The sequence below is a fragment of the Mustela nigripes genome, chromosome 9 (genome assembly GCF_022355385.1).
Source record: "Mustela nigripes isolate SB6536 chromosome 9, MUSNIG.SB6536, whole genome shotgun sequence".
Classification (NCBI taxonomy): Eukaryota; Metazoa; Chordata; class Mammalia; order Carnivora; family Mustelidae; genus Mustela; species Mustela nigripes.
In genome coordinates, this window is record NC_081565.1 from 52,261,439 (window position 1) to 52,285,268 (window position 23,830).

General features: G+C 35.0%; 1 protein-coding gene across 1 annotated transcript in view; it reads right to left on the minus strand.

The window, feature by feature from the left end:
- CCDC171 (coiled-coil domain containing 171) overlaps positions 1-23,830 on the minus strand; it is a 299,561-nt gene that overhangs the window by 127,919 nt on the left and 147,812 nt on the right. Inside the window, exons 18-20 of the mRNA XM_059411602.1 lie at positions 9,850-10,076; positions 9,183-9,365; positions 3,873-4,058 (exon numbers count right to left, since the gene is read on the minus strand). Of these exons, the coding sequence (XP_059267585.1) occupies positions 3,873-4,058; positions 9,183-9,365; positions 9,850-10,076 (596 nt within the window). The remainder of the gene's footprint in view (positions 1-3,872; positions 4,059-9,182; positions 9,366-9,849; positions 10,077-23,830) is intronic.

A 23,830-nucleotide genomic window follows, 5' to 3' on the forward strand; every position in this document is an offset into this window, starting at 1 on the left:
GAAAATCTTCCACTAGCTTCTGCCCAGACACTACCGACATGAAATTATCCCACTCAGGTTACTAGGCCGTTCCTTAGTGTGGGAGCCTCAGGCTCAAGGCCTGATCTGCTGGTGGAGCCCAAAGCTCTGTCTCCTTCTAAAAGAGCCCAAAGCTCTTCTAACATTGGTTTTGATATCTGCCTGCAGGGTAAGCCCCACATCCGTTCACAGTGCTAACGCTGATTCCACGCATTGGGGGTCTGTTGGTGTTAGAATACTTTTGTCCTTGGAGATTCCTTTACTCTTTGATGCACTGCTGCAATAAAGGAAGTATCTTGGCCAAAACCTAGCTGTAACATAAAGGAAGGCCTTTCTGAACATCACATCCAACGTATGATTTATAAAGTAACTATTACATATAGAAAAATGACTAAAAACAAAACTCCAGAATGTTAATTGGTTGTTTTCAGATGATATGTTATAAGTAACTTGTTTTCTCTTCTGTATTTTCCATATCTTGTATTCACAAACTTATTTTGTTTTTATAAAGAAGCAAGGCACTTTATTATCTTTTTTTAGGATTGTATTTATTTATTAGAGAGAAGACAAATGGGGGAGAGGCAGAGGCAGAGGGAGAAGTGGCTCCCCGCTGAGCAGGGAGACTAATGCAGGACTCGATCCCAGGACCCTGGTAACAAGATCTGGGCTGATGGTAGATGCTTAACTGATTGAGTCACTCAGGGATCGCAAGACACTTTACTTTTTAAAACAAAGTTATGCACAGGACAAATAAAAAACTATTCATTTGGGCACCTGGGTGGTTCAGTGGGTTAAGCCTCTGCCTTCGGCTCAGGTCATGATCTCAGGGTCCTGGGATCGAGTCCCGCATCGGGCTCTCTGCTCAGCAGGGAGCCTGCTTCCTCCTCTCTCTCTCTGCCTGCCTCTCTGCCTATTTGTGATCTCTCTCTGTCAAATAAATAAATAAAATCTTAAAAAAAAAAACTATTCATTTAACTATTACTGAAAAAACACAAAAGAATATTTATCAACAATATACTTGCTTTTCAATCAGTATCCTAATTAATTCTCATAAAAATTCTGTAACATAAGTATCATTATCCCTAATTTTGCAGAAGATGAAACTGAGGCTTAGAAAGGTTAAGTTATTTGCCCAAGTGACAGAATGGGGATTTGAATTCGGAAATACTTGTTCCAAGGCCAGTGCTTTTTCTGCTGAACTGTGCTGCCTCCCACAAGAGAGCATTTTCACATCACCACCTGCTAGTTCTAATTAATAGATAGTAATTAAACAATTCTCCACTCCTGACAATAATATTTAAGCTACTGGCATTTTAAAGAAATTAATATGAACAGCTTTTTATCTGCTGGAAGGTACTACACCTAAACACAAACTCCAAACTATTACAGAAAGAAAAGACTCCAATAGGACACAGTTATACGCTTTGTCAAACTCTAGTTAATTGTATTATCTATTAACAGGACATGAAGCATAAAAGTGTTGACCAATGTATTTCTAAAAATGTTCGACTCGACTAGTAATCAAAGAAATACAAATTAGAGTGACAAGGCCATATTGATGAAATAGGCAAAAATTTTTAAGTAAAAATAGCCAGGTTGGGTAAAAAGTGAAACTGCTATACATTTTAGGAGAGAACTTAACTCATAAATATTTGCTGTAGGCCAATTTGTAATATTTACATTTTAAAATTCGTGTGGCCTTTCACCTAGCAATTCCTCATCTAGGAAGTTATGCTAAAAATAATCACAGATATGTATATAAGGATTTAGCCACAAGTTTACTCATCTTAGAACTACATGGAAGGAGGGAAGGGAGGAAGGAAGGAAGGAAACTGACGTGAAAGAAACTAGGTTAATTAACTATGCATATTCAAAAGAATTCCATCAGCCATGAAAGATGATGACACTGCTATATTTATTGGCATGGGAAGAAATTATTGACATGATTATTTTAGAAAATAAATTAAAAATTATAGATAACAGTATTATTGTATTTTCACTAACCTATATTTGGTTATATTTCTATTATTTATAAAACATAAGGACTGAAATAATATACAACAAAATCTTGACTATAGATATATCTGATGATGTGATTTGGGATTCTCTTAACTTTCATTTTTCTTCTATTTTCTTATTTTTACACAATGGAATTTATTATTTGTGTAAAAAAAGGGAGAAAAAATTTTTGATATCACAGAATCATATCAGCTAGTAAAAATGTCTACAACTATTATTAATATATATTAAGTAATATGTTATGAAATAGTATGTACATTCTCATTTATGTAAGAAAAACAATATATATTAGGTTGAACCATACAAAACTGCTGCCATTTGTCTGTCTTTCATTTATAAAAACAGCAATTTCAAGTGAGTCAACTTAATACACATATTAGGAAAAATACATTCCAAAATATTAATAGTATCCTAGGAGTTCTAGGAGGCCTTTTTTTTTTTTCGTTAAGGTCATCTATATTTCCTTCTTTAAATTCATCTGTATTTTCTTTTTTAAATTTCCTTCTTTAAATTCATCTGTATTTTCTTTTTTAATTTCTAATTTTTTCTAAAACACTAAATCCCAGTCTCTGTATTTATAGGCCAGAAGACCCCAAGCAAGTCAACAGAACTCTCTTAGTTTCATCAAAAAACAATGGATGTGGGCCATGTGGGTAGATCAGTCTGTTGAGCATTGACCTTCGGCTCAGGTCATGATCTCAGCATCCTGGGATTGAGCCCTGCATCAGGCTCCTTCCTCAAGAGAAAACCTGCTTCTCAACCTGTCTCTACCACTCCCCCTGCTTGTGGTATCTCTGTCAAATAAATAATATCTTTTTTAAAAATGGGAATATTCCAAACAGAAAAATAAATTCAAAATGGATTCAAGACCTAATGTGAGACTTGAAACCATAAAAATCCTAAAGGAGAACACAGACAGTAATCTCTTTAACATCAGCCATAGCAACTTCCTTCTAGATACATCTCCTGAAGCCAGGGAAACAAAAGCAGAAATGGACTATTGGGACCTCAGGATAAAATGCTTCTACACAGCAAAGGAAACAATCAACAAAACTACAAGACAACTTACAGAAGGAGATATTTGCAGATGACATATCTAATAAAGGATCAATATTCAAAATAGATAAAGAATTTATAAGACTCAACACCCAAAAAATAATAATCCAATTTAAAAGTGGACAGAAGACATGAATACCCATTTTTCCAAAGAAGACATACAGTACAATTCTATTATACTTTATAGTCAACATTCCCCAAAGATACCACAGTCCTAAATCCATTAATGAAACTTTCTAAATGACAACTATTTTATTCTTTTCCCTTCTAAGTAGTTTTGCCACAAATATATGACAGAGAGAACAACTTTTCCTAATCAAACCATCCTCCTCCCCAGACACGCACTTCTATAAGAATCAGACAGACCCAGCCCCAGAACTTTTCAAAATCCAAAAGATACGTAGAGTTTCAAAGTCCAGGTGGCATAAAACAAGTAAAAGAAAAGAACTAAAGAGAAGAGGAAACAAGTTAAATGAAAACTTGTTAAAGTTAATGAAGTTAAATGAAAAAAAAAAAAACTTGAAATAGTAATTATTACTGGAAAGACCCCTACAACTTTGTTTTCAGCTATCAAGTAAAACCTACTTCTACATTTTTGATACATGTGAATGGACACTTGGAATTGAGGTCCCAGAACCAAGTTCATTCCATCCTTATGAACTTGTACAGGATAAAATTTCAGATCTTGGGTTCTATTCCCTAGCCAGGAGATATAAATGAGTCCCTGGAAGATCCACACCTACAGGAAACAAACGACTACGCAAGAGATACTGTCCTACCTTAACAGCTTCTCCCAGAGTTTGGTTTTTGTCAGCTTCCTCACTGGAATGCAGTTCAAGTCTGTAATTCAACTCCTGTAGCTGCTGTGCCTGCTCGTTCAGTAGCATTTGGGCCTGTTGTTCCCGAAGTAATGCATTATTCAGTTCTTCACATGCACTTTCAAACTTCTCATGGGTGATCAATTTCTGAAAAAAGGTTAAAAAATTCACTTATAAGCTAGCTGCGTGGTTGTATCATTTAATTTTCAGAATTTGATTTGCCAACATAGACTGTAACACACACATTTCTAAGTGTCTGATACATGAAAAAAGTACAACTTGTTTTTCTTAATCTCACAAATCAAGATTTAAAAAATCACTCTGGTTTCTAACGCCGAACAGCTATATTCCCAAAGTGATCATTTTTAATCAAATAAAATCTCAGGAAACTTATTTCAAGTTCACATAAATCCATAATGCTCAGTTTACATTTTCATACATGAGCACGTATTATAAAGAATGCAATTGCAGGAACTAAAGCCTTTAACGAGTGCTGATGATTTTAAGTGATTACATGAAAATCTGTGTTCGGCATACACTACTATTCACGTCTCCCTGGTCAAACAACCTCTCCTTCAAGAGTCCTTACCAGACCATCCCTTCCCCCCTCCTCAGACTCCTCACACGGCCATACCATATTCTATTATTTTCTTTACAGTCATTATCATTATCTAAATTCACTTCATGTAACTCTTCCCTTTTTTACTGCCTGTCTGCACTCTGCCACCAACTACATGTCTAAGGATGGGAACACCCCTGGGCAGAGACCTCATTCTTCTTTCTCACCCAACACATAGTAGAGTGCCTGGTATTCAGTAGTGCCCAGCAGATATTTGTTGAGTGAAAGAATATTCCTATATGAACATCTACAAATAAAACTTTGCGCCATAGTATACAGCAGAGTTTTTACAGTATCATCTAAATCTAAAGACTGCTTTCAAGAATGGAGCAATACATCTGTCTAAACAGTTCTAGCCAGGGGCCATCCCTTAAAGGGTGGGGAATCCACGGCAGGACACACATGTATTATCTCCTGTTCAAAACAATTAAGCAAATGAAAATTAATTACAGCAGACAACAAGAGACATCTTAATCTTGAAGAACAAAGTGTGGGAATGTTTCACACAAGGGAAGCGCCCTGAGAAACATATATGGAAAACTAAAAGGCACGGTACAAGTCAATTAACCACGCTGTATATATAAATATATATGTCTATTTAAGACTGATAACTTTTCCATTGGTGAAAAGATTTGAAGGTAAATATAATTAACCACAAATATAAAGCAAATTGATTTAAATTTTTTTTAATTTTGGGGGGAGGGGAAGAGCAGAATAAAAATCCTATTGATTCTAGGCATCTGGAATATATAAACCAGTACAGTTGAATGTGGACTTTATCTCTGAGTTTTCTGCCACATGAGACAAATGTGCCTGGCTACAGTTTCCTCATGGACCAACAATAGCAAGCATGCATCTCAGGCAGAGAAGAAACGTTCTGCTAGAACTTAGTTTAAGGATAAGTTTATTACTTGGCTCTCTCTGTATCATAATATAGTTTTAACTCAGTTTTATTTTGGCCACAGGTACCTTGCCTGCTGCCTCCCACAAGAAACTGTATTTTACTATTATTTGCCTTTGCAAAGGTGGATGTAACACACTCCTCAACACTGATTAAATTTTAAAGTATCACATAAACAACAGCAACATTCTAGCATAAAAATAGACAGGGAATGATTTACCTAAGTCGACACAAGGTAACAGGAATGATCCCAAGCACAGAGGAAAGAAAGTTGCCTCATTTCCTGAGAGTCCTCTAGGATCCTGTATTGGATGTATCTTTGATACTTTTACAGTGTTTAGATGTGCAGGAACACTCATCTTGTACTCTCTCCTAACAGCTGCCTTACTCTCCACATTGTCCCATTATAGCTAAACCCACCACTTCGAGAACATCAGCTTTAACGGCCTCCTCTGGGCACTCCTGTTCATTTCAACCTCTTACCTACCATCCCTCTCTCCCCTGATGCCACAGCGCTCTTCTCAGTCTTATGAACAGATATTTTTATACTACTTCTACCTTTTATTTGTTATGTTGTTTTAAAGTATCACTCCTCGCCATCAGACCACCTGTCACTTGACCTCTATAAATCATGATGCCCATCATTTCCCAGGACTTCCACCCACTCCTCCAAAATTTCTCCTTCACCTTAAAACTTGGCTAATTTTAGCCTCTCTCTTGTCTATCTATCCCTCTCAGAGACTGGCTCAATTCTGTTCACTCTTCAGAAAGTAAACAGGATCAAACAAGTAGAGCGAAGGAGAATAAGAAAGAAATGGTGTGGAAAAGCAGCTATAAGGACCAATAAAGCAAAAAAAGAAAAGAGAAAAAAATCATGGGAGTTGGCTGTTCAAGAACAACTGTCAGTAGATGAACACAGTACTCAGAAGCAATAAAAACACTGAACAGCTTTTGCAGGCAGGATGTTTCCCTTTACATTACAATTTTAGACCAACTATAAAGAAGCTATTTTATCTTCCTCCTATGTGCTTTGACTGAATTCAGGGAAAGATGAGGATTGCAAGTATACTCTCCATTTTTTAGAGGAAAGTAGCATCATTTTTCCATCTGTTCTGTTTTTAATGAAACAACCCTTTATTAACACAACTAGATATAGATGCTAACCGCTATAGTGAAGTGGTTAAAAGCATTTGTTTTGGACCAGATTATGCAGGTCCAAATCTTGTCAATTCTACTTACTATAAGACTTTGTGATTCTGGGCAAGTTACTCAGCTGCTCCATGTCCCATGTTCCTCGTTTATAAAATAAAGATAATCATAATTTTTGAACAACTACTGATATAAGAGGACTAAATGAATCAACTCCTTGAAGTGTTTAGGGTCAGTGCCTGATACAGGATCAATTTGGTCATTAAATGTTAGAAATCATCACTTTATAATGTCACACCTTCCAACTGTATGTCAAAGTATAAAAATCTCATTCCGTCAATTACTACTCCAATTGATCCTATTTTTATTTCTATACTTTAGTGAAAGCAATTCACACTAAACACTTCTGGAATATATTCTTAGCATTTCCCCCAAGTCAGTTATTCAACCAAAGTTCTTACAAGAGGATTCTGTCACCTTCTAGCAACTTTTCTTCAAACTCTAACCTTCTCTCTGGATCCTAAAAACTGAGACCTGACTATTTCCAAACTAATCAGAGATAAGATGTTAACTTGTTTTCCTAATACTTGGCTAGGGACTAGGAAATCCTATTGTAGGAATACCTAGAATTCCTCTTACATATTTCAGAAAGCAACAATTTCCAGGAAAATCGTGACCATCTACACCTTAAAAAAAAAAAGTTGGGTATATTCTAAATCTCAAATTGTATCAATAGCTGTTTCCATCCATTTTGGCCTCAACATCCCAGATTTAGTTAGTATACACAACTAAAAGCAAATCAAAAGGAGGCAGAGACACACTCCAAAGGAACAGGCTTTTAAAAGTATAAACAACCCTTTATGACTTAAATATACTCACAAAAGAAAACTGGAAAAAAAAAAAGAAGTATCTATTAACAGGAGACTATGTCAAACAGATTTTGATATATCCATATTATAGAACAGTATTCAATTACCTAAAATGGAATTAATAACTGACACAAGAAAATGCTTCTAGAACTATAAGTAAACATTAACATTTGTATGCATGTTTTGCATATTGTACATGAAAATCATTCTAAATTACAACTGTGTATAAGAGCATGCATCTGCACATGTACACACACAATAATGTAGGGAACAAAACCCATCCACAATTCAGTGTTAATTGGTTATATGTCGTAAGATTAGAGTGCTTTTACTTTTTTCTTTACACTTTTTTTTTATTTTTATTACATATTATTTTTATAATAAAAAATATTGAGGCAGCTCTATAATTTTAGCTTCTCTGAACAAAAAACTAAGAAAGTGAGGCAAAAACTGGTGTCTTTAGACATTCACTGACAAGAAAACTATTACTTATCTCCAATCAGAAGGGTAATTCACAATTACTTAACCTGACTAATTTATAAGAACTTTTGGCCCTTTCAAGGCATAGCTACTTGAAATAATAATTAACATTAGTAATTTACATTATCATAGGATTAGTAACTAAACTGCTATCTGCCACTCTCTTTCCACAAATGTTAAAACTGTAAATTCCAAATTAGCCATTTAAACTGAAGTTGAACGTACAAGTAGCCTACTGCTGGATTTAGGAAACAAATTTTGTATTTGTATTTATATTAGCTATCATCAGTTGGACACAGTTCTGAAGTTTCAGGGTAACCGTATGTTCCTATATTCACACTGAGAACAGCAGTGCTACTGACTAACCCAGGTGGCCAATGGAGTATGCGGATAGTTCCATTTTACTGTGCTTCATAGATTTATACATTCTGATCTTGACTTAATGTTATTTGGTATCCAGGCTGTCTTTTCTCAACTACCTCCTGTTTTCTTAAATAATACATGAGTTCGACAGAAGTCAGACTGAACATTTCTTTGGAAAAGCAATTTTATTTCAAATGAGATAATCTAGTTTACTCAACATAGTATAAAAGGAAAAGAGAGGACATCCCACCTCCCATTCCAAACATCAGGTTCCTCAATTGGGAGAAGTATTTTATTATTTTTCTTTTATACATTTGGGGGTTTGTTTGCTAAAGCAGTTAATCTATCCTAAAATATAATTTCCTCTTTTTCTACACTTTCAGCCAGAGTATATATTTTAACAGGGCTATGAGTTCTGCTGACAGAGAATTAGTATTCCTTTAAGCATCTGGTATTAACTTCTGGTTTGGGGGGATATCATTGTGATAGAACACGATTTAAATGTAAGGTGTACAACCTGTTGATTTGATACACTTATATATCACAATATGATTACTACCATTGCTTTAGGTAACACCCCTATCACATGACATAATTATCATTCCTTCTTGCAATGAGAACATTTAGGATCTAGTTGCTCAGCAACTTTGACTTATATGATGCAGTATTACTGGGGAATTTTAGAAGGGAGGTTTTCGGAAGAAGAAGAAATTCTATTAATGGGACTCTGAATTATTCCAAAAAAAACAATCAAAAGTTAAAACAAATATATAGATATATGGATCATAAATATTTCTATGTATGTGTATCATACGCACGTGGCTATGTGTTTGTGTGTATATATCTATCAGAAGTATAGAGCCACAGTATTATAAATCACACATACTTACAGACTGCTTAAATTCATTTAACTGCATCTGGAGACCCTGGGCTTTGTCAAGCTCCTTTTTCATCTCATTCACGCTGCGTTTGAATTCTGTGACCTCCAAGCGCAGTGAGCGGCGCTCCACTTCCGCCGCGTGCAGTCTTTGTGTAAATCCAAGTATTTGCTTCTGTAATGATGCCGTGCTTTTCTGTTGTTAATCAAGAGCAATTTTACAAATAGGAACTACATGTTTACTAATAAATCAGCAGCCATGGCCACTTTACCAACTTTAATGTATCCTGGATTATACAGAGAAAGATACTTGCTGTAACTGACACTCAGAGGTGAAAGCTTTATTTTGTATGTGACCAATAATGTGGCTGATATAAAACCAACAGCCAAAGAAAATAAATAATCTAATGGCTAGGAAAGGGAACTGACATTTGTTTATGTCTCACAGCATTCTGTGGCAGCCTATATCTAGAAAATAGTAAATTCACAACTCACGCCAGAACTTTTGTATTTGGATATTTTAGACACTTACTTGGAAGTTCTTTTATGTACTGCATTAAAGACGACATGAAATCTAATCTAAATACATTCATGCACAACTAATTTAAACTACAAGTGAGTGTGATTCAGAGTTAAGTTTACAATTCTAAAGTCACTATTTAATGAAATTGCATACATACCAAAATGGGCACATGGCCACGGAGACCATACTTCAGGGCCAGCGTGTTTACTTTATGAAGTCCACGAGCCAGCCGTTGAACCAGAGAATCTTTTTCTATGTAAGTAATACTCCTGCCACTGTGTACAGGTATACTCTCCATTGCCAGACTAACTTTATCCATGAGTTTTGCAAAAGAACTCTTGGCTGCACCTATGAGTAAATGTCCACAGATTCTGGAATTTGGATCTTCAGGGGAAAAAAAAAAGAAAAAAGAGGCAGAAAAGATGTGAATGTTCTCTGTTCATTTCACAACCCTGCCAATAGCAACCCAATTAAAATGTTTTTTTCAGTTATATAATTCCCATTCACCTCTAGTGATTCATTCAGAAAACCCCCTCCCACATTAATTTTCACTAGGACAAAAAGGAATGCAGAAAACAGCTCACCCACTAAACAACATATGTAAAGAAAATCTGCATGTATTTACATTATATCATTTACACTGAACACTATGACACCAAAAATTCATCATCACTCTTTGCTTTGTTTTCAAACCTAACATAAATTCATTTTCTATTTACAACTACTGAAGCTTGTTACCTTAATGTCATACTATTTATATCCTCAGACAAGAAAATATAATTTGCCTTATTCTAAGGCAATTAAAATTTTACAATGACAATTACTTATTTCCCCACAGGACTTTGGTAATCATCCCTCTCACATAATGGACTTAAGGTCCCCGCATATCCACCATGGCCTGCTTGCTGCTAGATTCATCAGGTCTGTAATTAATAATTGTGTTTAATGTTGATAAATAAAATTGTCAGTGCACTTTCTACTAATTGGTATTCCAGATAATGGTTAATGGGTTTATTTATGCCTTAATAAAAGTCGTGTAATTTAGTTTTCCCTCTGCTAGGCAGGTCTTAATCTGTCATTACTTGTTTTATGATACTATCTGTGTAAAATGACAAGCGTGGAGAGATTATTTAAATTCAGTAGTATACCATTCTACGTTGCAAGAGCCTCTGCTGGTGGAATTAATTTAAATTTTGTCTTTATATCATAAACACAAAAAAAGATATTTGGCCAGTTTTGTCCAATAGAAAAATGTTTTATAATTCTAAGAATGCATATGGTTCAACATTAAAGAACAATATTGGCTGAGAAGGTGATTAATCAGTGTTTTTCTAAGTCAGAAAGAACAATCTCACAGAGGCCGGGTGTTCAAAAATGTGAGGCTTCTTTTATTTCTTTATTCCTCAGTGGATAAAAGGAAAGATAAATTTTTAAATTTATGCAGCAGTCATGGGGCACCTGGGTGGCTCAGTCGGTTAAGCATCAGACCTTCATTTTGGCTCAGGTCGTGATCTCCGGGTATGAGACTGAGCCCTGTGTTGAGCTCAGCACTCAGCAGGGAGTCTGCTGGAGATTCTCTTTCTCCCTCCCTCTGCTAGCATGCACTCTCTCTTTCTCTCTCTCTCAAATAAGTAAATAAATCTTTTTTAAAAAATGTATGCAGCAATCAGATTTTGGAAGCCAGAACCGCCTAAAAGTTATACATAAAATAAAAATTATAAATTGGATAAAAGCATAATACCCCTCATGTGGAATTTATTTCTATCAGTTATTGATGCATTGACTTTTAACAATAAAAGGTGATACAAATTTAATTCTTTATGCCTCTCATAAACCTATTCTCTAAGGATCCCATTGATGGAAGGTATATGAAGTATAATTAAAATACATAGTTTCTTTGTTAACAATCAATTCTTTAAATAAGTCATGAATAAAAAAGGGTGCAGTGCTTCACATACCACTTATATAGAGCAGTGATTTAAAGAATTAAACTAGTGTTTAATGGGTCACTATTGAAAAAAATAAACAGTAAAAGTTATATTAACTATAACATGCAATATTATACATCATTCCAGTGCCTAATATATGTATTCCCAGTTTCTTAATTGGCTTGCAACTCCTTAACTGTGTCTTTTGTTATCTCAGTAAACCCTGTATTTGCCCTGGGCCAGCCTAACATATATGCATATTTGTATGTGTTTATTGGATTAATTATACTTCATTTTACTTCCATAGCAGCTGAAACATGCTGAACATAAGGATGCATTCAATAATACCAAGAAAGACACATAGATCAATGGAACACAATAGAGAGCCCAGAAATGAAACCTCAACTCCATGGTCAACTACTCTTCAACAAAGTAGGAAAGACGATCCAAAAGAGAAAAATACAGTCTCTTCAACAAATGGTGTTATAAAATTGGACAGCCACTTGCAGAACAATGAAATTGGACCATTTCCTTAACACCACAGACAAAATAGACTCAAAATGGATGAAAGATCTAAATGTGAGACAGGCATCCATCAAAATCCTAGAAGAGAACACAGGCAGCAACCTCTATGACCTTGGCCACAGCAACTTGTTAGACACATCTCCAAAGGCAAGGGAAACAAAAGCAAAAGTGAACTATTGGGACTTCATCAAGATTTTAAAAAATAAATAAATAAATAACTGCACAGCAAAAGAAATAGTCAACAAAACTAAAAGACAACCTATGGAATGGGAGAAGATACTTGCAAATGACATATCAGGTAAAGGGCTAGTATCCAAAATCTGTAAAGAACTTGACAAATTCAACAGCCCCCCCTCCACAAAAAAAAAAAAAAAAAAAAACAGAAATGGGCAGAAGGCACGAACAGACAATTTCTCCAAAGAAGACATACAAATGGCCAGGAGACACATGAAAAAATGCTCCAAATCACTCGGCATCAGGGAAATACAAACCAAAACTGCAGTGAGATACCAGTCATTCACACCGATCAGGATGGCTAAAATTAACAAGTCAGGAAATGAAAAATGTTGGAGAGAATGCAGAAAAAGAGGAACCCTCCTACACTGTCGGTGTGAATGTAAACTGGTACAGCCATTCTGAAAAACAGTATGGAGGTTCTGCAAAAAAAAATTGAAAATAGAGCTACCCTACGAGCCAGGAATTGCACCACTAGGTATTTACCCAAAGGATACAAACGTTGTGATCTGAAGGGGCACATGCATCCAGATGTTTATAGCAGCAATGTCCATAATAGCCAAACTATAGAAAGAACCCAGACGTCTATCAACAGATGAATGGATAAGGAAGATGTGGTGTGTGATATCACACACACACACACAAAGGCATTTTACTCAGCTATCAAAAAGGATGAAATCTTACCATATGCAGTAACATGGTTGGAACTAGAGCATATTATGCTGAGTGAAATAAGTCAGTCAGAGAAAGAAACTTATCATATGATTTCCCTCATATTGGAATTTAAGAAATAAAACAGAGGATCATTGGGGAAGGGAAAGAAAAATAAAACAAGATGAAATCAGAGAAGGAGACAAACCATACGAGACTCTCAATTATAGGAAACAAATTGAGGGTTGCTGAGGAGAGGTGGGTAGGGGAATGGGGTAATTGGGTGATAGGCATTAAGGAGGGCATGTGATAATGATGAGCACTGGGTGTTACATGCAACTGATGAATAACTGAACTCTGAAAATAATAATACACTATATGTTAATTAACTGAATTCAAATAAGATTAAAATACCAAGAAAATTTTAATTTTTTAATGGTATGTCAAAAGTTATTTTTTATTTTTTATGTTTTTTTAAAGATTTTTAAAATTTATTTATTTGTCAGAGAGAGGGGGGCAACTACCAGGGGGAGCCGCAGGCAGAGGGAGAAGCAGGCTCCCCACTGAATAAGGAGCCCAATACGGACCTGATCCCGAGACACCGGAATCATGACCTCAGCCAAAGGCAGATGCTTAACCAACTTAGCCATCCAGGTGCCCCAAAAGTTATTCTTTCTAAATAAACAAGATAGTGGCTCATCATTTTAGGAAATTTTCAGGTATATCAAAGTAACAAAATTTTCACAAAGAGACTTTAAAAGCAAAAAAATCAACTATAATTAGTTTATTAATGAGTAGCAGTTTTTTACTAAATCACAGAAACAAATTTGTGTGGGCACTAACCACTCTGAAAGGTGAAATTGAGTGACAATATAATTCTACAGGGCATTCTTCTGAATTTTGAAGAAATGGGAAAGAGGCATTCCTGATTGCTAACTCTCAAGGAATTACAGAAAGAACACTAAAATAATTTATGCTCTGATGAGTGAGAAGTGTTTTTGTAACATACTTTACATTATAGAGTATAGTATATATGTATATATATATATATATAGTATATATAGTATATATGTGGATAAATTCCACACTAAATAAATGAAGAAACAAAAAAAAACAATCCTCTAGTGACATAGTGGTAGAATTATTTGTATAATGATAAGAAATAAGAGATAAAAGTAAGGACACTGAAATTTCTCATGTCTATACTTGTCTAAACTGTTTAAATGTTTGCTACATTTAACAAATTTCTGTTTATGTAAAATACATTTGTTAATCACTTTCCCTCTATTTAATAGCATGTGTTTTTTGAGAAAGAAGAAGACCCTACTGGACTTTTTCCAATAGCAAAAGCAATATCATACATTTAAGGTTAAAATATTTAAAACAAATTCATAAAGAATTGTTTTGACCAGTAATTTAAACCTTTGAGTGACAGATCTTAGGGCAGGGATAGGGGAGGCTGAAGAATTGTTTCAAGGGTTTCATCACTTTTAACTAAAGCAACCACTGCCATCTTGATCTTTATTTAGCCCTAAAAAATTATACAGCATGAATAATATATGACCATGATGTTGTGGGTAATAAAATTAAAAGTCCTTTAAAACATTATCAAAGTCAACTGCTACTAAAAATAGAACTATCATGTGGGAAGAGAGCAGTCGACAGTATGTCTTCTTATCAAAATGGAGTCCTCACACTTAGAAAGATTGAGAAACACTCCTTTAACGAAAACGGGGATTCACAAGTAATGATTTAATTAGTACATATGTAATACATAACTATTTAATTTAATCATAATGTTGCTCATGAGTATAATACTAATAACAATGACTAATATAATACAAAAATAAAAAATGTTAATCATGAGTAATGCTAATGCCTTACATTCGAACTCGACTCCACAGACTTGGGAATATTTTGTCATCCTTGACATCTTCATCTCCCTTACCATCTCCCCACATCCCATCCTGAATACTTCTCCAGTCTAGTCAACGTTCTCTGTGATCATGACTGTATCTCATCTGTTTTCTTGCTAGAGTCTCCCTTCCTCAGTCTTTCTCTTCTTCAACTCATCCTCCACCATAGACAAAGTGTCTTCTAAAACACAAACCAAGGGGTCCCTGGGTGGCACAATTGGTTGAGGATCTGACTCGATTTTGCTAAGGCCCTACATGATCTGATCCCTGCTTACTTTTGCAGGAAGACTTTTCACTGTTAATTAACCCTTTTATATGCAACTCTTTTCAAGTGGCACCAACACATCACAATCTTAAACCAAAAATAATGTTTCTGTCTCCAAACCGCTAATAATTTGGGAAATACGAATATGGACATTATTTTCAAACATGGAAGGCAATCAGTACGGCAAGATGTTTGCTACAAAGCAATGTTCTAACTAAAAAGCAAAACAAAACAAACAACAGCAACAACAACAACAAAACTATGAAAATAGCTCAAAATATTATAAGCAAAAGCAATGACAGGAGGCGCCTGGGTGGCCCAGTTGGTTAGGCTGCTGCCTTTGGCTCAGGTCATGATCTCAGGGTCCTGGGATCGAGCCCCGCATCAGGATCCCTGCTCAGTGGAGAGTCTGTTTCTCCCTCTCCCTCTGCCTGCTCCTCTGCCTACTTGTACTCTCTCTATATATGTCAAAAAATAATAATAATGACAGAATTTATCTTACCATATTTTAAAATGTCAAGATGTACATATGAAAAGAGTAGCATGATACTGGTTTTAGAAGAGATAGGGAGGGATACCTGGGTGGCTCAGTTGGTTAAGCAAACTGCCTTCGGCTCAGGTCATGATCTTGGAGTCCCAGGATCAAGCCCCGTGTCAGGCCCCCCTCTCAGCGGGGAGTCTGCTTCTCCCTCCAAACCTCCCCTCACTCATGCTCTCTCTCTCTCTCATCCTCTTTCTCTCAAATAAATAAATAAGATCTTAAAAAAGAAAAATAGAAGAGAAAGGAAAAATAATGGAATAGACCAGAGAGACAGCAGATACATCCAAGAACATATTAACAGTAGTTTAAGATACGCTAAATGACATATCTAATGTCATTATGGTGACTGAATTGAAAAGTATTGCAATGAGCTGATCATCTGGACAAAAATAAATCTTAATAATTTCCTCATTACTTAAACCAAAAATAACTCCAGATAAATCTAAGATTTAACATAAAAATTGAAACTACTAGACTATATTGCATGGAACACTGGGTGTGGTGTATAAACAATGAATCTTGGAACACTGAAAAACTAAAATTTTAAATTAAAAAAAAAGAAAATACTAGACTAAAATATGAGCAATTCAACCTTAAGGTAAGACTAACCTTTCTAAGTCAATCACCAACAGAAAAAGCACAAAGTAAATACTTAATAATTTAATTATATAAAAATTAAAATACTCAAAACCAAAATACAAACTGCAAAATTATTGACATAAAAAATTATTTAGATGATACAGAGCAAAGTGTTAATGCATGTGATACACAAGTTCTTATAACTCCATAAGAAACAAACACATATCCCCATATATGAACATAATGAGATAATTGTAAAAGAGTAGGAATAAATGTAGAACAAATGAAAAAAATTGCAACCTAACAATAAAAATGCAAATAAGTAATAATATAGTTTCTTTTGCCTTTCAAATTAATAAAGATGAGGAAGACTGTCAAAATTTAATGTGCCCAAAGGCATTATGGGGAATCCATCTCTCTTGGTACTGTTCATTGGAATGTGAGGCAAGACAACTTTCATGAAAGCCCCACTGGTGATTCTTTCCAAATGTAAAATATGCAAACTCATTTCTCAAGCATTTAGCCGAGGAAATAACTGTGCAAACATAAATTGTTTTTGCACAAACATGTTAATTGCATCACAATTCATTACAGTATTGCTTAAAATCATGGATAATTTTAAGAAAAGACACCAATATCCACCAATGGAGAATTCAGAGTCAGCTACAGTACATATAAACAATGGGGTGGCATGTGGCCAAATACAATCAACAAGGTATACCTCCTTTATTGACATGGAAATGCATTTAATTGTCCATTGAATAGAAAAAAATTACAATGAGGCATGACTATGTAATTCCTTCATGTGAAACTGTGTGTCTGTGTGCATCCAAGTTTGTACACATGTATGGGTGATCTGGACAACCTGCACACAGAGTAGCTCGTATAGAAAGATACCATGTTAGGCAATAGGGATGGGAAACCTTTAACACTGATTAAGAATCAATAGCTCTTGTTTCTATCTGTATTATTTATAAACAAAACTAAAGAAATACATGCCCAATAACAGGACAACCCAAAAACATACCTCAACTTGGACAAATAATATTTGGGGGAATGATTAGAAGACAGCAAATTTTGCTGAAATAGATGCTCAGTAAGTACTTATTGAATGGGTGAAAAAACTGATGCTATGAACATAGAAGGAACTTAAGTCACTTCATGCTGGGGGTTTTTCCCCAGTTTTATCAAGAAAACATTGACATATGTCACTGTATAAGTGTAAGACATACAACATGATGATTTAATTTACATAGAGTGTCAAATAATTACCACAATAGGTTTAGGTAACACCCATCATAATTTTTTATGTCAATAATTGTATCAATAGTTCTTAAAATAATTTTTATTTCACATACTATTTTAATAACATTATTCACAAATATATCCTATGAAAGTTGTGACACTGGAATTTCACATAGTCATGGACGCTTCCAATGATAAATTATCCATTCGAAACTGCTCTTAAAAATTATGACAGGCAAATAAATTTTAATTTAAAAAGAAAATATCAGCTCACTGTAAAATTCTTTCAACTTTCCTGTGCACCTGAAATTTTTGATAACAAAATGTGTGAAAAAATATGGGAACATGCAAAGGTAGTAATATAAAAGAAAATCACAAAACAGAAGAAAATCTGATAAATTAAATGTGGGTCCCCCCAAAGAGACACTTGTAACTGAAATACCAAAAATGATACATACTTGTATCAATTTCAAATATAAGTGAAGTTAGGTAAATGACAAAGTCCTCTAAGTTACTTTTTCTCAAACTTCATTGTGCCTATAAGTTATCTGAGAACCTTACAAAAATATAGAATCTGACTGAATAGCTCTGGAGTGGAATCTGAGATCATACATTTCTAACACATTCCCCATGAATACCGATGCTACTGGTCCACAGACCACACCTAAAGTAGGAATACTTACTTTATTATTCTTCAGGATTCAATAAAACCTTTATTTCAAAATACATACCAATGACTACTTATTAACAGAAATATCTTTACTTATTGCTTTGAACTTCCTAAGTGTGAAACCTCATTGCTACACTAAACACAACCCAGATTTCTGAGTTTTACCTAAAAGAGTTGCTATGACCTCCACAAAGTTAATTCTAACAATGAAAAGAAACTTCTGAATAGTAATAGCAGGGGCACATATACTTGGGTCATCCATCTTCCAGATAATTATGATTCAGTTATAGAGGGAATGTGTAACAAAATGTATGAACATTCTATTCATATCTATCTACTATATTTATTCAGAGATATTTCCAGGCAAATCAGCACATTTGTTTCTATCTTGAGAAATTCAGTCTGGACCAGACATATGAAATGTTGAGCTATCTAAAGAGTTCTTTAGTCCATTTCCATAATGATTGATAGCCTAGCCCTTCGATGGAAGTAACATTCTCCCCTGTTTGAGGTAAATGATCTCTTGCAGGCTTACCATTTGGACACCTGGAAGAGGTAATTTATCTCAAGTGAGCAAACACTTTAATGAAAGCAAGAAGGTTGCCACCTGTCCAGTGTTTACAGAGGCAACATGGAAACTGAGGTCTCTGCCCACTGCTCTAAATACATCCTCAAAAGTTTAAAAAGGTAGCAGAAGCAACCACCTTTAGCACTTTCTGAGCAGTAAATTCAAGCTACTATTATTGAACTTCACACTTCATGAAAGAAATAAAGTAATATCCCAGCTCGCATGAGCTATCAGAACACACACACACACACACAAAACAGATAAAACAACAAACATTTATTGGACAATCACATATATAAGAGACTTGACTAAGAACGTTACATTCACACCTAACAACCCTTAAACTAGGTACTTTTCTTAGCCAAATTCTACAGGCGAAGATATTGAGGCTGAAAGGGATTAAGTACCTTTCCCGGTATCATACACAAAGTAAGCAACGGGATCTAGTTTCAAATCTAGAGTCCAAGTTCTTAATTCATTCTATGCTATGTATTCAACATGCTTAATTTTCTCTCTTAGATAATTTTAAAGTTTTCTCTCCTATATAATGAATGGTATGGGTATGATTCAGAATGTGCTCTAAAAAGGGAAGTACCTAAAAAGTATTTTTAAAAAGAATAATTTACTGACTTTTTTTTTAACCTTAGAACAAAGATAAAACAAGAAGCAATGCAGGTACTATTTAATATATTTAAAACTATTACTGGATATTGACATACATGTACCAGTTTTCCCGGGGCTAAGAAAACAAAAAGATGTGACACTGATGTCATCAATATGTTGTCCTGACATGTAAAATGTCTTAAATTTTCAGCAAGTTCTTCAAAAAGAAAATGGAAGTAGGAAAGAACAGAAAAGAAAAAATACAGCTCTAAGAAATAACTTCTTTCATTTCAGGATTTTCAGATTATTTCCTTAATAAACATTCCCAAGATTTCGGCATGTTGATATTCCACTTGGTTGAAAAAATGAAGACACTACTCATAATATTAGGTGATTCAAGAGACAACGAATCAATTACAAATCAAAGCTGAACTGATATTCCAGACACCTGTCCTATGATGAAAAGATCCTCTTATGAACTGGGTAAACAAATTATGAAATGCCCAACTGAATATTACCCATACACTAAAATATTACCCCAAAACTAAAAATCATTCCCTAGAAGAAGAAGAAAATCCATTAAAACTATGACTGTTTTTGAAGCTAACACTATAACAGCACACCATAAGTGAAACACAGCATCATTTCTGTGATTTCTTACCAGAAATGCATAAACTGAATCTAATCATGAGGAAACATCAAACAAATCAAAATGGAAGGGTATCGTACAAAAATCAGCCTGTAATCTTCAAGATCATGATGGTCAAAGAAAAACTGGAGAACTTTTCGGTGTTGGGAGAGATTAAAGAAAGATGACTTAATGCAACACATAATTCTAAACCAGATCCTTTGGCTCTTAAAGACATGGTTGGTCGGGACAACTAAGGAAAGTCGAAGGGGGTGCAAATGGTTTCTTAAAGTTGATCACAGCCCTCTGGTTATGTAGAAGAATGTCCTGCTTGAAATACACACTGAAATATGAGAAAGTAATGGGCATCACATCTGCTTCTTGCTCTCAATTATTTAGCAAAAGGAAAAGCCTCTGTTGTGTACTTGCAACTTTCCTGTAAGTTTGAAGTTATTTCAAAATGGTTTATAAACACAGGGCACCTGGGTGGTTCAGGCAGTTAAGCCTCCGACTCTTGATCTCAGTTCAGGTCTTGATCTCAGGGTGGTGAGTTCAAGCCCCGCAATAATAATAATTTTTTAATGCAAATATAAAACACTATGTGGCCTATAGTAACACTTTTATCATTTGCTAGTCTGTTAGTAGAAGGATGAGTGGGCGGCAGGAAGGAAGAGGGAAGGATAAGGAGAAGAAATCATAGACAGAGAGAGATAAAACAGATGAGAACACACAGAAATAGAAAATAATCAGTAGTCTAAAAATGTGTACAGGCAGAAGTGTGTATGTCTATTCATTAATGTAATACACTACTTTCATGATGAGATAAGTGGTAAGGAAAGTTCTTTTAGTGCCCACTATACACCAGGTACTATACAAAATGTTCAACAAGTATTAACTCATTACAGCCTCATAAAAATCAGGAAGACAGTATTATCTCCATTTTTAGATAAAGAGTCTGAGGCCTAGTAAAGTTAAACCAACTTGCCTAATTTCACACAACTAATAACTAGCAGAGCTGGATACAAAATAAAATCTGCCTTGTTCAAAGCTAATGCTCTTTCTACTTCATGATAATGCTTACCATATATTTAAGTTATTCATATATTTATAAACTCAATGTGACTATGTAAGCTGTTATAGCTTTACATCTATTGCCTTCATTATTATCTGTTAATAACCTCTCATGTACTTTAAGTGTCTGAGGATGTTTGCCCACCCTTTCTGCTAAAATATCTGAAATTTCTACTACTAGAACACATAAAAATGAAAACACATTACCTGGAAAAGGTAATACAGTAACCCATCATCATGTTTTGAATGAATTATTCTATAAGATCAGCTTGTTAAGTCATCTCTGCAAAAGGTACACACTGATCATTTTTGTACTGGTCCAACAATAACTCAATTATTTACCTGTCCAACTATATGCTTCTGTATAGTCTTCCAGACTTTAATACATCAATTATCCTCCCCCTCTTAGCAACTATCACTTTCTCTTCCCTAAGTACTTAGTGTTCTTTAGCCAACAACATTTAAAGCCTTTCCCTAAAATAAGTTTCCCTGAACTTGCCCTTTTCTCAAGCCATTAGAGGCAAAACCAGACTCTAACATCAGAGGTAGCTGTTCCTGGCAGTAGGCAAGCATTCAAAGACACACCGCCCTCCATCTACCTTCCACTTGATAAGTCTGACCTACACATATTTTTTTTTAAGATTTTATTTATTTATTTGAAAGATAGAGATCACAAGTAGGCAGAGAAGCAGGCAGAGGAGGAAGCAGGTTCCCTGCTGAGCAGAGAGCCCGATGCGGGACTCGATCGCAGGACCCTGGGATCGTGACCTGAGCTGAAGGCAGAGGCTTAACCTACTGAGCCAACCAGGCACCCTGACCTACACATATTTTTATCGGGGTTTCAAACAACCATAGTGTCAATATTTGAACTTTAAAATATTGCAAAAGTCCACTCTTGGAAAATGTGCTCAGGGAGATCACTGAAATTATAGAGGTTTTATAAAACCTCTATAATCTGGGGCACCTGGTGGCTCAGTCAGTTGAGCATCTGCCTTCGGCTCAGGTCATGGTCCCAGGGTCCTGGGATTGGGGTCCACATAGGGCTCCCTGCTGGGTGGGGAGTCTGCTTCTCTGTCTCCCTCTGCCTTTCTATCCTCCACCCCCATTTGTGCTTGCTCAAGCTCTCTCCCCTCTCTCTCAAACAAATAATTTTTATAAGTGTATAATCTGATCACATCCCAAGGATCTACCTGTTTCCTCACTATTCTCCAATATAGTTATAATAGAAAATATATTTTAGTCCTCACCACATATAAGCCAGTGGTGTGAGCAATGGATCTCCATTCCATTTCCTGAATGTCCTCTTCCCAATCTGTGCTTATTCCCACTGCTGCAGTCCTGCTTAAGTTCTGCCCTCCATCTGCATGCGGTCCCTCTTCTATAACTTACTATCATTCTAGGCCTAGCTGAGGCCTTCAGATAAGGCTCCCAGAAGCCTTCCCAATACTAGTAAGTCCACTCCGAGCTGCATCTTTTATGCATCTTTTTATCTTACATTCAAAGCCAGTGTTTCCTCATGCAATCCTTGATTACATTCTGCCTAAAGTTGTTCTAAGTTATCAATCCTGTTCTATAATCATTGTGCATATTTTCTAGAGGTCCAGATTCAAGTCATATTTTTCTTTTATCTCCCAAGAATATACAGCACAGTGATAAGGAAAAATAAAGTTATGATATAAACAGAATTATAGCTTAAAAAAACAATCTATTTTAACTGTCCACATACCTACAAAGAATATGATGAACACAAATAATCTGTATTTTAAACTAAGTCCAAAAACTTTCATTAAGTTCTTTCAAGACTGTTAATTTTGCTCTGAAGCCATAGTGCCAAAATGATTAAAATACATTTTAGACTTTTATTTCAGACTTCAAATCCAGTACATTGAGGTTTTGCCAAAATACTAGAGATGCATATTGCTTACCAACACCAATGGCCACAACTTAAAAACAATCTTTGAGTCTTGTTTCCTACTCTTAAGAGCCTAGATTTAGATATATGAAATCATAATAAATTATCTGCATGTATATAGCAGACTTGTCTAAAGAATTAAACTACATCCTAAATTATCATTTCATTAATGCTTACGACATTCCATTAAGCAGGCAAGTGTTACCAAATTCATTATTTTTACTGTTAATGTGTCAGAAGTGACCATAATTAGTCCAATGACATAAATTAACCAGTAGGTAACTGTATGCTATTCTTCAGAGATTAGTTTTCCTTGAATCTTTTATACAAACATATCCTGCAATCTGAGACCATGATAAAAAAATTTTAGACCTTTAAAAATCACTGATTCCATGCCTGGTGGAAAGAACTGACCATTCAAATTCACTCTATTTAAAATCAATTCAGAAAACATCACCAAATGAGAAAAGTTTTCTAGTGGTTCTGTTATTACTCAATCTTCTAAAATGTATAGCTAGAAATAGAAATAAAGAAAGACTAAAACATTTGTCAGAATATTACCAGTATGACTTAATTAAAGAGCTAGTGAGATTTCCATGGGAAAATCAGATCACAAAGGGAAAAAATAAGGTGGATACATTCACAAAAATGTCACTTAATTTCCCCATAAATAAAGACAAAATTACCCACCAAAATTTACAGTAAGTCTCTACATCATTAGAGATTTAATAATTTCTTTGTACTTGAAAAAAAGAAAGATGAAAACAAATACATTTTCTTCCTAGATGGTTTATTAGGATTT